The sequence below is a fragment of the Borostomias antarcticus genome (assembly GCF_949987555.1).
Source record: "Borostomias antarcticus genome assembly, chromosome: 15".
Taxonomy (NCBI): Eukaryota; Metazoa; Chordata; class Actinopteri; order Stomiiformes; family Stomiidae; genus Borostomias; species Borostomias antarcticus.
Window position 1 is genome coordinate 18715784 of NC_140248.1, and position 16761 is coordinate 18732544.

General features: G+C 41.7%; 1 protein-coding gene across 1 annotated transcript in view; it reads right to left on the reverse strand.

Moving 5' to 3' along the window:
• Positions 1–3403: 3403 nt before the first annotated feature.
• The window catches only part of npas2 (neuronal PAS domain protein 2), a 34639-nt gene continuing 21281 nt past the window's right edge, over positions 3404–16761 (reverse strand). The window contains exons 8-22 of the mRNA XM_084449526.1: positions 14760–14873; positions 13658–13776; positions 13455–13537; positions 12230–12336; positions 11446–11593; positions 10545–10629; positions 10187–10313; positions 9916–10022; positions 9700–9786; positions 8726–8893; positions 8348–8551; positions 7820–8004; positions 7280–7372; positions 6977–7187; positions 3404–6791 (exon numbers count right to left, since the gene is read on the reverse strand). Of these exons, the coding sequence (XP_084305652.1) occupies positions 6597–6791; positions 6977–7187; positions 7280–7372; positions 7820–8004; positions 8348–8551; positions 8726–8893; positions 9700–9786; positions 9916–10022; positions 10187–10313; positions 10545–10629; positions 11446–11593; positions 12230–12336; positions 13455–13537; positions 13658–13776; positions 14760–14873 (2033 nt within the window). The 3' untranslated portion in view covers positions 3404–6596. The remainder of the gene's footprint in view (positions 6792–6976; positions 7188–7279; positions 7373–7819; positions 8005–8347; positions 8552–8725; positions 8894–9699; positions 9787–9915; positions 10023–10186; positions 10314–10544; positions 10630–11445; positions 11594–12229; positions 12337–13454; positions 13538–13657; positions 13777–14759; positions 14874–16761) is intronic.

A 16761-nucleotide genomic window follows, 5' to 3' on the forward strand; every position in this document is an offset into this window, starting at 1 on the left:
TCTGTTTGGTACCAAGGGCATGCTAGCAGTCTAGCCTGGTAGCAGGCTTGTACAGCCTCCACACAACACAATAGATCATGGGTGGGTTTATTTTATCATGGTTTTGTGACTGTGTCAATAAACACTTAAAAACCACGTGTAAATTGTCTTAATAAACAATATTTTGTATGTGAATTGAAACAGGTCTTTAAGGTCTTCAATGACAATTTAGGGGGCGGCTGTAGCTCAGTTGGTAGAGCGGGTCGTTCAATGATCGAAGGGTCAGTGGTTCGAATCCCAGGTCCGACTGTCCACATGTCGAAGTGTCCTTGAGCAAGACACCTAACCCCAAATTGCTCCCAATGAGCAGGTTAGCACCTTGCATGGCAGCTGCCGCCATTGGTGTGTGTGTATGCATGGGTGAATGAGAGGCCATTGTAAAGCGCTTTGAGTGCCGCTAAGGTGGAAAAGCGCTATATAAGTGCAGTCCATTTACCATTTAAACACAGACAATGGCAGAATTTCAGTCTTCACTGGATCTCAGCGCTGCATTCGACATGTGTGACCACAACATATTACAACGCTGACTGGAAAACTGGCTGGGAATTTCTGGCACAGTGCTAGACTGGTTTGAATCCTACTTGATGGACAGGGACTACTTTGTGTCTATAGGCAATAATAAATCTGAGTGGACAAAAATGACCTGTGGAGTTCCCCAAGGCTCAATTCTGGGACCTCTTCTGTTCAACATTTATATTGTGGAAAACAACAAAATATATTACCATAGCTACGCAGACGACACACAAATTTATTTCACAATTTCACCAGGGGACTATAATCCCATACAAGCGCTGAGTAAGTGCATTGAACAAATCAACGATTGGATGTGCCAGAACTTTCTTCAACTAAACAAAAATAAAGCTGAAGTTATTGTCTTTGGAGCCAAAGAAGAATGATTAAAAGTCAGCGCTCAGCTCCAATCAGTAATGCCAAAAACCACAAACAAATCCAGAAATCTTGGTGTAGTCATGGACTCAGACCTGAATTTCAACAGTCACATTAAGACAATTACAAAGTCAGCCTACTATCACCTGAAAAATATATCAAGGATTAAAGGATTTATGTCCCAGCAGGATCTGGAAAAACTTGCGTTTATCTTCATTAGGCTTGACTACTGTAACAATGTGTTTACACGTCTCTCAAAAAAATGTATCAAACAGCTGCAGCTGAATCAGAACACTGCTGCTCGAGTCCTCACTAAGACTAAGAAAGTGGATCACATCTCTCCAGTTCTGAGGTCTTTTACACTGGCTTCCTGTCTGTCAAAGAATTGACTTTAAAATACTGCTGTTGGTTTATAAAGAACTGAATGGTTTAGGGCGAAAATATATTTCTTATCTGCTGATACATTATGAACCATCCAGACCTCTCAGGTCGTCTGGCACAGGCCTGCTTTCTGTCCCCAGAGTTAAAACAAAACATGGAGAAGCAGCATTCAGTTTTTATGTTCCACATATCTGGAACAAACTTCCAGAAAACTGCAGGTCTGCTGCAACTCTCATTAACAAGGCTTGTGTCCCCTCACGACGCCCCCCCTGCACTGACTCTATATACCCCCTGCACCACTTGCACACGACCTCTGATTGTGTACACTGTACATAACACCACTCATCCATCCCACTACACTCTACACACACACTATACACTCACCACACTCGATTCTGAATGTAGTATGTATATTGCATTTGTCCCTCCCCTTTTTTAAGAACATATCGTAATTTGTACATTGCTGTGTATTTTGTTTGCACTGTTTTTTGTATTTGCACTGTCATGTCTTTGCACTGTCCTGTCCTGTCCTGCACCCTTGTCTTATGTCGTCTGTAACAGTGCATTAACCCTAGTCAAACTCCTAGTATCTGTGAACCATATACATGGCTAATAAACTTCTTGAATCTTGAATCTTAAAGTCCTTGTATTTTACAGAAATGAGGATAGGATAACCGCACTAATATTGTACCGTTATTATAAAGAACAAGCAAGACCCCTGTCACTTGCTTATCCTAGTGGAATGTGGACTTGCCACCCTGCATGAGCTCGGAGCAAAACACATTCACCTGCAACGATGGTTCCAAGGGGGGCAGCACATTCTTACACACTAAACTAGCTGGCCTTTAGTGCCAAAAACTTTAAGACTGAGTTTGGTTATGTGTCATGTGTCTGAAGTTCAGCTATGATCTCTATCAAGTGTGGGATGAGGATGAAAAGCTTGTGCACTCCCACCTTTGGAACAAAACACTGGTTCTGGCATCCAGTGGGGAATAATTGGTTCTGTAGATCCCAAAAGGACAGTATGCCAAAGAGTGGACCTGGTTCCAATACTCGTATGTTATTCAGGATCATACTCTTGTCACATGGTGATCAAGATGCTATGACAAAAAGGAAGGGAAGGCAGCTGAGGTGGATTGGATACATTCCTTTCCTTTCAACCATATGCAATCTGGTACGGTCAACAGTATATGCAGGAAAAGGATGCCCAAAGGTAGGTTTGGACAGTCTTAGGGATGTAGCTAGATATAGCCATGGGTATGGGCATTACTTTTATTACTGTAGTAACAGCTGGCACAGCTACTTCAGCAGCATTTGCCATTAAACAAGGTGCTAAATTTGGTGTTAAAATAAAGCTGAATAAAGCTGACTGGTGCACATTCCATCTTTGCCAGGCTATTGAGGAGAGTCATTTGTATAGTTTCTTAGATTTCCGAATTGAAAGAAAGTGCTCTGGGGCCAGTCTACATTTCACACAGACCTCCAGGATTTAAATACTATGCACATAAAATGAATAACGCTTAAACCATTTCATATATTCATATTCACGAACTCACGTTTCCACTCATTACCACAAAGAAACATGCATCATGGATGGAGGACAACATGTTTACAGTTGCATTTCACTTGTTCATTCTTGCAATAGAGGTTAGAGAGTCAACAAAGGTCGAACAATCATTTAAAAAAAAATATTTATTTTCAAAGATACCACATTATCCATATTGATTAATAAATACTTAAATATATCTATCATATAATTAATATCCAAGCTGTTTCAGAATGTAAACTTTTTTTATTAATTTCTTTTTAAACAATATTAACAATATGGTAAAGCTTATTTTGATGGTATATACAGAAAAAAACAAGCCATACAATATAATTGACTGTGCAACACCAACTTGCAGAACAAAAAAGAAAAGCTTCACCTCCCCCATAAGACACTTCAATAATCTGTTACAAAATACTTCTTTGTTTAACATATATATATATATATATATATATATATATATATATATATATATATACATATATATATATATATACTGTATATTCAATCTATTTGACATATAAAATTAACAACTATATACTATATATATATATAAACATTTTTGTACATTCTATATTACAATATGAGTTTTCTGTAATGAGGTGGCAGAAATAGCTGTTAACCAGGTTTTCATTAATACTTGATCCTGGAAAGTCTATACAGAATTAATAGATTGACTTCACCTCATATACCCAAGAATCTATCACTTTTAAAGATTTGTTGAAATCAAGGTCATGGATGCTTCTTTCAAAAAGGGGAAATCCATAAACACAGTCTGACAAAAAACATCTACTGTATGTGTGTGGGGTGGGGGGGGCAATCCTTTCAACAGAACCAGAGAGAAACCGTACCATTTGATCTAGTGTAGTAAGTACAATTATGAAACAAGTATGAAGTGTATGAAACAGGACTGACCCCATTCAGAGAGCACACAGCACACATTTTGAGAACTTGAATTCACTATTATTCAATGGGTTTGTTAAGACAAACATGCTCCTTCAACCAGCTTCACAAGGCAGTTACCCATATGTATTTTTGTGCACATTGAGACATGGACTAAGAATCATTTTTAAATGATACATTTTAATGGAGGCCAAACTTAAGAGACATTTTGCTGACACAAAAAAAACTTGAAAATGATACAAAGTTGAGAACAAAATTGAATGAGGGATTTTAAAATAGGTAATTGTTGTCCTTGTAATCATATTTACTGCAACAACAAAAAAAACTGACAAGTGCGATGTTGAAACAATGTGCAGCTCATATAATTTAGAAATGATAACATTGAGCTGGCCACGCAAAAGGCCAGCACAATATGCACACAATCAGGAATGGCCCCCTTTTTTAATGTCAGCATCACATCAGACCAGATGTCTTTAGTGTAGATTAGTTGGGTACAAGATGTACCTCAGAAAAGATACTGCTGATATTCTTGGTTGAAGGAATGTTAAAAAGATATTTTCATACAAAAATATTTCCATTTAATTCACATATATATATATATATGTCTAAATACATAATTGAAGCAGTATAAATTAACATTCTTATTTTCAAAATTGACATTGCACATAGTAAAGGGTAAAAACGGCACATACAGAGAGTATTCTAGAACTTAGATTGAGCATCTCTTCAATCAAGAGGAACAGCACCAGACTTTGAGTGACTGTGACAAATAAAGTGATAGCAACGAAATATCTGCAGCCAGCATGGCAGCCAACATCAAACAAGGGCATTAAACAAGATTGTCATCAAGTTTTTACAACTCAGGTTTATGACTATCCCAAAATACACGCACACACTTTGTGACAAAAGGCTTGCTTGATTTCTATTGGAATTTAAATGTATTGATTAATTCATATGGTACGACTAGTTACTGGGTCAGAGACACTGGCAGAGATTTTTCAAAGAAGAAGTTTCTTTTTCCAATTTTCCAATTTCCAAATATCTTTAAATTAAATTCTGGCTATATTAAAAATAAAATGCTGTAATTAGGCTTATTGTGACTTCAAACCAAAGTAATTAAATGAGGAATAACATTTGTATGTGGTCAATTTGATTGTCATTTCCATAAGTAAGTAATTTCTCTATGGTTAGTATTTTGTTCACACTGTTCCTTGAAGCCACTAGTGTAAGGACACAAACCATACAGACTGTCTATTCAAAAATATAAACCATTCTGCAAAGATGAATCACCATTTATACTATATTAAACAAAACAAAAAATCTATAATCAGCAAATTATGAACATGTGTGAATGTAATACTGAAAGGATTATTTCCAGAAATAACCTGAGACTTTTTCAACTGTAAAAGTATGGTTGTCTTACATTTTTATCACTGCAGCATTGATTACACTTCATACATTGTTTTCTCAAGTCCCGTGGGAAATTTGGGCAAAAACTACTTTGACTGTGCTGTTAGTAGTTAATGCTTCTGCGCAAGTTAAGGCATTAAAACCCCATTGACTTATCTTTAAATGCCTCAATAAAACATACATACACTGAACAGCAAGACAAATGACAATGTCCGCTTACAGTTTGTTTTAAATATATATGGTAAGCAAAAATGCCATGGTATAAGGTTTGTGGAAATGGAGAAATAAATTTTCTGATGAGATACTATTACAGTACAATGTGAAGTGATTTTTTTAAATGACTGAATATAAATTGTCAATCAAGTCATACAATATTAATTTTAATCAAAATGTCCAATGATTAAAATGTCATCTTATTACTATGGTCTTGGGTATAAACTGACCTGTAAGATGACCAGTAAAATATTTTACTCTGCTTTAAAAAAAACTTGAGATGTTTTTTTTAATTTAACTTGGGATGGGTTTTTAAAGACTGAGCATTCAGCTTATTTCTGGATTGTATGGTATGGGAACTTTGATCCAGTTGCTCTGTGGCTGAATAAAATACACCTTATTTTCAAAAATGTATTAAGTAGATGTGTTGATGTTCAGCAACACTATAGTGTTTCATGCAATCAACTACAGTATGTCTCTACTGCACAGCTGGCTAATCCAGATGCTAGATGGCAATTATTGAAATTAGTCTTCCAACAGGGGAAAATATTTTGGGTTGACTGGAAAAATGGTGTTCCTTTGTTTATGCAATGGGATTGACGATCATGCGTACACAAAATACTGTACGTATTTTGTGAAACAGAAGTAAAATGAAAATGAGAATGAACAGGACAGTTAAGAATACAATGCAGTCAGTGCACAACCAGACTACGCTCTTATGTTTGTTGATACACATCTGCATGTAAAACCATACTGTAAAAGCTCTGTTTTCCCATGTATTCATATTATAGTTCTCTTGATCCAGTAGTGATCTTGATTGCGAGGAGTGATTGTGGCCTCAGTACATCAGCTAGGTCAGCAGATCGAGGCCCAGCACTTCAAGCGCACTCCTATGCCATTTCCGGGAGAGCTGTCACATTGGAGGCTGACCCATGTCCAAGCAAACTCCAGATGTGTTGCTTGTCCTCAGAAGGGAGTACAAATCTGCTTTGTCTGAAAAGGTGGCTCCTTATCAATAGTAAGGTCACCACAGGCATATTTTCTTTCTTAAAGGATTTTTGCTGAGACGACAAAAGCCACTTTGCCTCACAGAAAAGAACGCGGCACAACTTGGTGCCAGACATGCCCCTCCCTCCGGCTGTTCTGAATGCCTTACCGTTATGTCAGTCAACCTGACAGTAACAGAAGACATCTCTGCGCTCTCCTCGAGTCTTTGGGGCTACCGAGTCAGCATACTTCGGAAGTCTGAGAGGCTGCCAGTCTGGTTTTGGGAATGGTGGTGTTGTCGCTGTTGCTGCTGTTGCTGAGCTTGTGGTTGCTGTTGGATGTATCCCACAGTGCCTTGCTGTGGGACATTAGTGGTGTGGAAGAAAGCCTGAGTGGGTCCACTGTGTAAGAGTCCTTGAGGCTGCATCTACGACCAGAGGGAGACAAGCGTGTGGGTGATTCTAGCATGTGACACACTCATGGCATGCAGTGTTCAAATATTCTTTCCAATCATTTTGCGTCCTATATATATGAAATTGTACATTGTCTTTGCACATTGTGCGTCTGAGGTTTAGACATTCAAAATGTCTCCCACTTGAAGTGAGGGGTTACCTGAAAGAACTGTTGGGGCTGTTGCAGCTGGAGGGAGTGCTGGTTGGCCTGGGGCTGGGTGTGGTAGGTGGGCTGGGCTTGGTGTGTGATAAAGCTGTTATGGGGAATCATGATGGGAGAAGTGAATACCGGAGAGGGCACTAGGACGGCGTTGCAGTTGACCTGCTGCATGGGGAACGAGGGCGCCATCATCTGCTGCTCCAAGGTATATCTGTGCAGGGGTGGACAATCAAATATTTACAACAGATAGAAGCAAGGTGTGTGTGTGAAAATGTGATTACATACTGTATAAATCACACTTACTTGGTTTGTTGGATGCCTGAATTGCACTGGGAAGCCTGTGAACTCACACCGCTATCAGGGACGAGGGTCTGCATTGGCTGGTTGAGCAGCATCCTGTCAGAGAGAAAACAAGGTGTCAGACAGACGCTCAGAGCTGGAACCCCAGTCTCTTTCAAGAAAATACACTAGGCCACAGGGCTGAGACTGCACCCCCTTGACCTGGTCCTCCAGTGCCAAAATAGGCCACAATTACAATGGAGAGGACTTTCATGACACGCTTTCATGACATGAGGAGAGTGCTCACTCTCCAGTGTCATCACAACCTTTCATTTTGGCAGTGAGCAATATTTTTATTTTATCTTGTCCAATTTCATTTTCCATGAACTAAAAGCTGAGATAGAACTTTCATATGTTTTATTATTTAAATAATATCACTCTTGTTATTGTAGAACTTACTTACTACCTGTGGCTTATACAGAGGACAGCAAACCTACAGTCTAATCAACATGACCATGGGCAGCGGACTACTTATTTATCAAGACAGAAAGTCTCGAGTCTGACCGTAGTTGTCCATCTTGGCTGAACTCGTTGTCTGAGTGTCTTTGGTTCGCGTCCTGCAGAGTGCGTGCGTTGGTCTGGGAGAACATCATGGGGTTGCTGTAGAAGGGCATGGCCAGGCTGGGGTGAGCCTGCATCGGCAGACTGACCGGCTGCATGGCGCCCCCACGTATCAACCTCTGCTGGACCTGCGGCAATCAAACAGAAAGAATAGTTCTTTAACACAGGGACACCACCATGTACAGTCAAAACAGTATATGAAAGTTACTGTTAAGCCACATACTGTACAACAGCTAAGACGGTTTTTAAGCACAAACAGTTTTAGAATAAAAAAAATGTTGCTTTGTTATTGCCTATTTGCAATGTCGAAAGTTCTAAAACTGACATTTTCAAGGCGTTCTAAAACGGGTCTCATCGTGGATGTTGGAGCTTTGGTCAGAGGTCTGTTGTATCTGATAATAGTCCAGATAATAGTCTGATAATAGTCCAGAATCTGTATCTGATAATAGTCGAGAAAATGAGTAGGGGTACCTGAGGGGTCGGAGAACTGTGCTCTCTCAGGAGAGAGTGAGGAGACGAGCTGTGGGCTCCGCAGACGGCCTGTTTGGACTGACCCGAGACCTGCCGTATCACCCCTGACTGGTTCTGGCTCTGCTGGGCCGGCCTGCCGGGGCCCTGCTGCTGGGGCTGCTGGACCTGCCCAAAGTCACTCTGTATGGGCTGCTGTAACAACATCTACACACAGTCACACAGAGACCCAGTGAGCAGGTGGTATTAGTGTGCACACTGCACACTACGCTACCATAGCGAACATGCTACGCACACTGTGTCAATCCGCGTTGCGAGAGCTGGTCCGGAAAGGGGTGGGCGTTGGGTGGGGGCTAGGAGCGTCTCTAACGGGAGGCTCACCTGGAGGTTAGCCAGCTGTAGCTTCTCCTTAATGTCGTGCAGCTCCTGCTGCTGGGTCTTGATGTCGTCCTGCAGGATGCGCGTCCGCTCCTCCAGCTGCTCCTTAAGCTGGTGCATCACGCCCAGCTGAGGCTGCTGGATCTGGTACGCAGGCTGCTGCTGCTGCTGCTGGATGTACAAGTACAGGACATGGCAGCCGTCAGAGAGCTACTCCCCTGAACGGACTCTGCTGCATCAACAGCTAAGTCGCCCACACTGAATAGCAGAGCCAGTGGAGGTCTCCGAGGTAGTTTCAGCTCCGCTGGTATTCAACACACGACAGTGGCACTTGAGCAGATCTAAAGCTGAAGGACCGTAATTATCGTCATGATAAGTAGCCAGATCAACACCCCTGTTCTCTATTCTCTCACACAGAGTAGCGCATTAATTAATACATGAATCATCTTGTGAAAATGCAACCATGGCCATGCAACGATAGATTAAAAAGTAAGTTTATATAAAATGCTTATGTTTATGAAGAGTTTTTGCCCACTGGTAAAGATATATCTAATTCCCCCCCCCCCTTTATTGTCCAATTAGAACCAGTTACATTAGAATTCAACTGCATCCTAAATATAGCCTTTGCAATCGAACCAGGAACAGAGACATTGTAAACAATAACATGACTGAGGGAGGAAACTATAAAAAGAAGGTAGTGACTATTCTTACGGTGGCCGGAAGTACCGATTTCAAGCATTTTAGCCAATAAATACCTTATATTTGGGTTATGGTTAGTTAGGATTAGGTTTACGGTTAGGGTTTTAGGGTTAGGTTGCTCTAAGAATTAGTGGGCACGTCTGTTGAGTTAGGGTTCCAGCCGCAGTGAGAATAGACTGTGCCTAAAAATAAATATTGACATTAAGGAGGAGACATTAGAGCAACCAACACTAGAAAGGCAGGAGAGGAGGAGGAGGAGGACTATTATAAACACCAACCATGACGGAATGCTGGCTGCAGGTAGGAGAAAGGGGGAGGCTCAGTTGGGGAATGAGGTCAAAAGAATTTTGTCTCTGTACCAAAGTCTACAAGGAGAGGAACAACAGAACAGAGAAGGGGGGTTTAGCAGGATGTCTCTAGAGGCACTCCATCCACCCTGCTGGTGTTCTACACATAGACGTTTTTTCCAGAGACTGATACTGAGGTGAACTGACCTTTGAATTATTGGGTTGTTGTTGGAGCCTGCTGGCTGAGGTCTTCTCTGTCCCGACAGACTGCCGTGACGGCGTGCAAGCCTCTGCATACATGACGGACGAGTTGGCTGAGGGGACGAACAGGGAGTTATCATCAGTGGGGTGAATGGAAGGGAAGTCACCCCTTCTGACTTTTGGCAAGTTGAGAGTTTGGCTTAGGGGTGAGAATGGCGATGCCTTTCGGGCCGGGGTGTACGGATTCGGTATGGATGCGTATGGGTGCGTGACTCACATGCGGAGTCGGACAGGGCGGTGTGGGATGACTTCCTGGAGCTGTGGGAGGAGACAGACTGCGCTCCGCTGATCCTGTCTCTCTGAGGCTCCAGCGTAGGACAGATGTCCAGATAGACCTCCTGAGCCTGGGACATGCAGAGAGAACATTGCCACTGAAAACAACTTTCATTTTCATTTTCATTTCAGCTCATTTTTCATTTTCATTTTCAGCTACCGAGAACAATTACGACCAGCATTGAATTCACTTTGACCATAATAATAATGCCACAATAAACGCAATAAAAAAAACTCATAGAAAGAGGTGCGCTACCTTTCCATCTTACCAAATAGAGGTTAGCCTCAAAGTCTCCTCTCACCTTTATGGAGGAGCTAGGGATCACAGGAGGTGAGGTCTCCTCCAGACCAAACTCTCTCCTCCTCTCTGCTCGCACCTCAGCATAACTACAAGTAGGGAGGCAGAGAAATAATCACGTGACTCAAATGTTTTGATTCCATGTCAAAGGCGCCATGGCGAAGGAGCGACCATGTTATTCCCACAGCTGTTTGCTCCCGCGCCATGGTTTTGACATATGCATGATTTAATAGAAAACTGAATGAGACTTGTTTATCTGTTTTCAATCAATCAATCAATCAATCAATCAATCAATCAATCAATCAATTTACTAAACAAAATGTACTAAACTAATAAGGCCTTTATAAATGTCTTATAATCCAACAATAAACACATTCATAATGTTATTATTAACACTTCTAAATGTCTTATTGACATATATGAATTTTAATAAGTGTCTTATAAGGACCTTATTATCTACTAACTATAAGAAGACCCTATCCAACGTTGTGAATGAATGAATGGCCAAGCAATTTGAATGCCTTTTAACGACTTTGATTAAAGTTCATACCGGGTTCGGCTATTTCAATGGCATTCATTCACACACATTAGCAAATATTTAAAGTAGCATTTACAGGACAATATGACCGCTTATAAGCTACCCAGCATATACCAACGCGCAAGTAATCGAACTGAATCATCCGCGCCCTTGTCCATGCACAGCACTTGTTTTCTCGGGAATAACTTGTGACAATAGCCTGGTGCGGCTTCCTGAAAGGCCCCGCCTTTGGGCTACAAAGCAAAAGTGTATCTTTCTTCTCCCCCACACCAGACAGATCCTGGTGAATTATTATTTTTCTTTCTTTATCACCCTCAGGAGGTGTTAGAGCACACCAAAGACCAGAGTGCACATTGGCTTACTGTACCTGACGACTGTGTGTGTGCAGACAATGAACTCTGGCTTGGAGTTCCACTGGTGGTAGGTAATGTAGTAGTGCGTCTGCAGCCAGATCCACTGCTGACCCTTGGTCAGAAAGCGGTAATAGCAGGATTTGCCCTTTCCAAACTGCATTACTGGGGGAGAAGACAAGAGGGAAACTTTCAACAGGGAGATGAACAACTGTGACATGACACTGACCCAGTTTACAAATGCGGCATTTAGATGTTTTAAACATAAAAAACAACAACACAAAGGCAGGCCTAACAGGGTGTACACAGTGTCATAGCTCCAGACTCTTTTTTTTCAGCACACTGGTGAAGTGGAAATAGAAATGTAACTACAGTGGGATGACCTATTTTTCTGAAATGGCTGCCTGGATCCTGTGGTAGAGTGGGGAGAGGGGAGAGAGGAGAGAGGGTGAGGAGAGAGAGAGAGAAGAGAGAGTGTGTGTGTGCGTGTGAGAGAGAGAGAGAGAGAGAGAGAGAGAGAGAGAGAGAGAGAGAAAGAGAGAGACAGTGTGACAGATAGTGATGGGGAGAATGAGAGAGAAGGGGATGGACTATGTGAGAGAGACAGTGTGTGTAAGAGAGGCAGTGTGAGACAAAGTGTGTGTGTGTGTGTGAGAGAGAGAGAGAGAGAGAGAGAGAGAGAGAGAAAGAGAGAAAGGGAGAGAGAGTGTGTGAGTGAAAGACAGTGAGAAAGAGAGAGAGAGAGAGAGAGAGAGAGAGAGACAATGAGAAGGTAGGAGAATGGAAAGTAGAGTTGCTTACATTGCTTATGACACTGTGCTATAAGCTCCAAGTCATCCACATGATAGTAATCATAGCCAGAAGTTCCAAGCACCTCAAAAGGCAAGTAGCCAATGATCGGTGAAGCCCTGGGAGAAAGAAAGAATAATTAACACATTAGACCATATCGATAAAACAACAACTGACCATAATCAACACATTAAACCATACCGATAAAACAACTGACCATAATCAACACATTAAACCATACCGATACAACAACTGACCATAATCAACACCTGAAACCATAGCAATAAAACAATAACTGACCATAATCAACACCTGAAACCATACCAATAAAACAGATAATGACCATATCAAAACGCTTGTACATTGTTGAAACATACTGACATGGTTTTAGTCATGTCCATACAGCCACAGATAAAAAAAACATCCAGAAATAGGGCCTAGTGACCAAGATGTTGTTCATGCTTTCTAAATGTGAAAGCATAGCAATGAAAGGACTACTTGTTGTATAATTACAACTATGATTATGGATTTTGGCTCGCCTGATACATTTCATTCATCAATGGTGTGCTAAATCCTCCAGCCTGGGCCCCTGTAAGCCGAATTCAGAATGGCATGCAGGTCACATCATGGAGGCAGCCATTCTGGAGACCCAGCGTACAGGGTAGTTTGGCAAGGAGCTGTTAGACTCCAATTATAGCTCAGCAGAGGACAGGACGTACCATTTCCTCCCTTGCTTCACCTCCTTGTACAGTTATCTAACAGTCTCCTAATGGCTGTGGTCACCGTCTCCCTCGCCTCACTAAACACAATATGCGATTAGGACTGGTGAATTTGTATTGACAGTCCCAAGTTCCCAACTTTGTTCTACGAATGGGAGACAGAAGATAGCAGTGGTCTTTGAACACTCTGTAATCCCCTGGCAAATCACTCTCACTTTCCAGGGCAGGATTTAAAAAGACTGGTGGGCACATGTTGGAAACTATCACAACCAGACTGTCAGGCTATCACCAGCGTTCATCACCAGAGCCACAGATACATGCAATCAGAGGAGATCAATACCAAATGCCAGTTTATTTCAACCTATTCTTAGTACCATAATACACTGTCAGATAGTGTAGAGTCACATGACACTATCCATGTGTACCCAAGAGGAAATCTAGTTGTAGGAAATGAGTGACACAACATTAGTTTCATTTGAGATTCTGAGGGAGATTTTTTTTCCCCCCAGTTCATTTACCTGTGATCTAAAAATAGGAACTTCCATTCAAGGCTGTGTCTGGATGTGAATTCATCACAGGGATCTTCCACATTACATAAATCCTGGTAAAGAAAAATTATAATCAAGATACAGGAACAGAGAAATATGTTGTTGAAGGAACATATGTACTGTATGCATATACTGTGTTCTTTACACTAAAATAAAATCATATTTTAGCTTACCTTCAAAAACTGTGGAGTGACTAATCGTACAGTGGCAACAAGGCAGACCTGCTCTTCCAGGGACGACTGCAGGGTTCTGGGTAATGTCAGCTCAAACCCATTACAAGACGATGTAGGCACTGCGAGGAGGTGGAACAGAGCAATCACTCTTGATGTCAATGAATTCATAATTAGAACCATAATTCTTCTTACAAAGGGATAAGCACGGTGAAAAGGGTTATACAGTGCAGGTGCCTCAAGCGGGGTTCATAGACAGTACACCAGCTGAGATGAGTTTAAGCAGGTTAAGAAGAAAATGTGATTGCTTTGTGACTGAACATTTAGAACACTGAAAGTCCTAAAACTGACATTTTGATTGATTCATCCTGTCAAATATCTTATGGAAAGACATTCTAAAACCAGTTTTTCCTCTCGGCTGTTGTATATGAACCCAGCTTACAGTCCTCAAACGGTCTCACGCACTGCTCAAGTCACAGCCTTGAGGGCAGGGACACTATAGCTCTACACCTTTGCTGTAACGTTAGATCAACTACAATCGGGGACGGTAATATTATGACAGAACCTTAAATAACCTGACCTGACTGAGACACTGCGGTGTTATTCAAATGACTGGAAGTCCCTGGCTTTAAATGCTATGGAAATATCCCGCAGCACATATTTAGAGGAGAGGAAAACATTTCCTCATATGCCTTATTTTCCAGGCAATTAACCTGGTATTTGAATAGTGTGATATGTAGTTACAGTATGAAAGTGTTGACTGCTTTGATTACGTCTGTTTAATGTCTTGGGTTTCTTTTCATAACACATAATGTGAGTTTTCCAAGTCATTGTGATTGATTATCCTATCAGTTTGGTATGTTTGTAAAAAGGAAGTTACGCAGAAATATATACATACACTGTACATACATACATAGTTCCCATATATATAATATGCACCAAATAATCATCAGATAAAATCACCAATATGTAATATGTTTGAGTGTGAAAGGAAACAAATATTACAAGAGAACTACACCATACCCCTGACCCCTGGAAGCTATTGCCCAACATTTGCTATAATAGAACACCAAGTGAGCTTGAGGACGAAAACCGAAGCACTTACCATTGTTGTGAAACTTGAAATCCCCAACAAATTTCACATACTCATATATAGGGGGTTCTTTTGGGTCGATATTTCCTCTGGCTAGATGACAGCAAAACTCAACATGGGTCTCATCTGAGGAAAGAACAGATAAGAGTAAGATGGAATATCCTCAACCAAACCAAGTGCCTTGTCCACCCTAAAAAACAGTTCTCAAAAATTACTATTTTTTGTGTGTATTACATACATTCTACAGCGCATCATCCGTCTTCAAGGATCACCACAATGTTTTCTTTACATACTTTTTTCCACACAGAAACGCCTGACATCTCATATGAATGCCTTTGGGTGAAACTCTGACAGCAGCAGTCAATCGGAATGAGCTGTATGTCATTACAGGTTCTTCACCTCATGACAAAGTACCTGCTGACGGTCCAGATATTATGGACTTTACTCGACTGTTGGAAACCCGCACACTGACTGGCTCTGAAATGAGCATAGTTTGTCTTGGTTGTCAAGGGGAGACTCCACAGTGTCGGTGCTGCAGACCAGTTCTCTCTTGGCAGCAGAACACACCGAGAACAGCCGTAGGACGGTGGGAGGATCGTGTCACTGTGCCATCAACACACTCTCTCAAACTGCGTATTAATGTTCTAAATACTGTGCTCATCACGGGGGTCTCAAATCACAACCTCATATTAGAGATGGGTGTAAGCAGCAGAGCGAATGTGTTGCTGTGTGTCTTGAAAGTCCCTTTTTATAAAGGTTACCTTTGCTCAGGGGAACACCCATGCTAGGTTAGTGTGTCAGGGCACCAGCTGACTGTACACACTGAGCACTGGGGTTATTTTCAGTAAAGCCTCCAAACCAATTTGTATCCATTCGACTGAATATAGTAGCCTAATGCCATTTAGACTGATGAGATCTTCATTAGATAACACACAGGCACGCACACACACACTCTGCATACTACATAATAGAGTCTGTGCCAATTCGCCGCTTAAGCTGGTGTTCTGAGGGCGAATCGACAGCTCAAAATTGAAAGAGTGACATGTCGTAGCTGCAAATGAGAGAGGCTAGCCCAGGTTAGATGGAAGGGGCATATCTACGGGCGGGAACACCTGATCGCTAAAGTCGTTAATTGGTGTCGCAGGGATTCCTGCGAAACCAATGAATTGCAGGGATTTGAGTACCGGATTTTTGCATGAATTGTCGCAGACCCATAGAGAGATCTACAGCGCGCAGTAACGTAGTTAGCAGCGAAACAACTCTCATGGTTTTGGCGTTGAGACTAGGTGAAAATGGACTCTTCAGTACAAAGTGCGTAGTGAGAGCTTTCTTCACATGGAAGGAGTTAGATAAGTAATGGATTGAATGGATTGTCTTTTCTGAATGCACCCAGGTACGTCTCTCTGACAGCGGTTTGCGCCGTGTCTGGACTTCTAAACATAGACTGAGACTGGCAGCGACTGCACCTCACTCTCTCTTTCTCAGAACAGCACAATTGCAGCATGGGATTAAGGTCAGTGTCTCGAGCCCTAGATAGCACACTGATGCTCTGGATTACTAAAGCTACCATAACAGTGATTAAAACTCTGAACCACACTGGTAGGGCAAGCTACTATTATTAGCTGAAGGACTAATCATAGGACCCCACTGTCCGGCAATCCAATAGACAGCCAGACCCAACACAGAGACCTGCTCTATATTTAATGCTGCATTTCACTTGCCTTGGGAACTCGGACTTTGCACGTTCCCTGGCGGAAATGTCAACTGGAACGCCCCCTCCGAACTGGGATTTCCGCCTCGGAAAGTTAGGGGAACCTCACCTACCCCCACCTGACCCAAACACAAGTCTGACCTCAAAATCAAGATGGCTGCTCCGCGCATCAGAAATAAGTAAAAGCTATAGTAATACTGTAAAAATACAGTTTATTAGCATTTCTGTCTTATTTGTGTCTCATTAAATCATACTCACAGTACTGTCCAACTTCTATCTGTGGACCCATTGCTACAGTGTTTG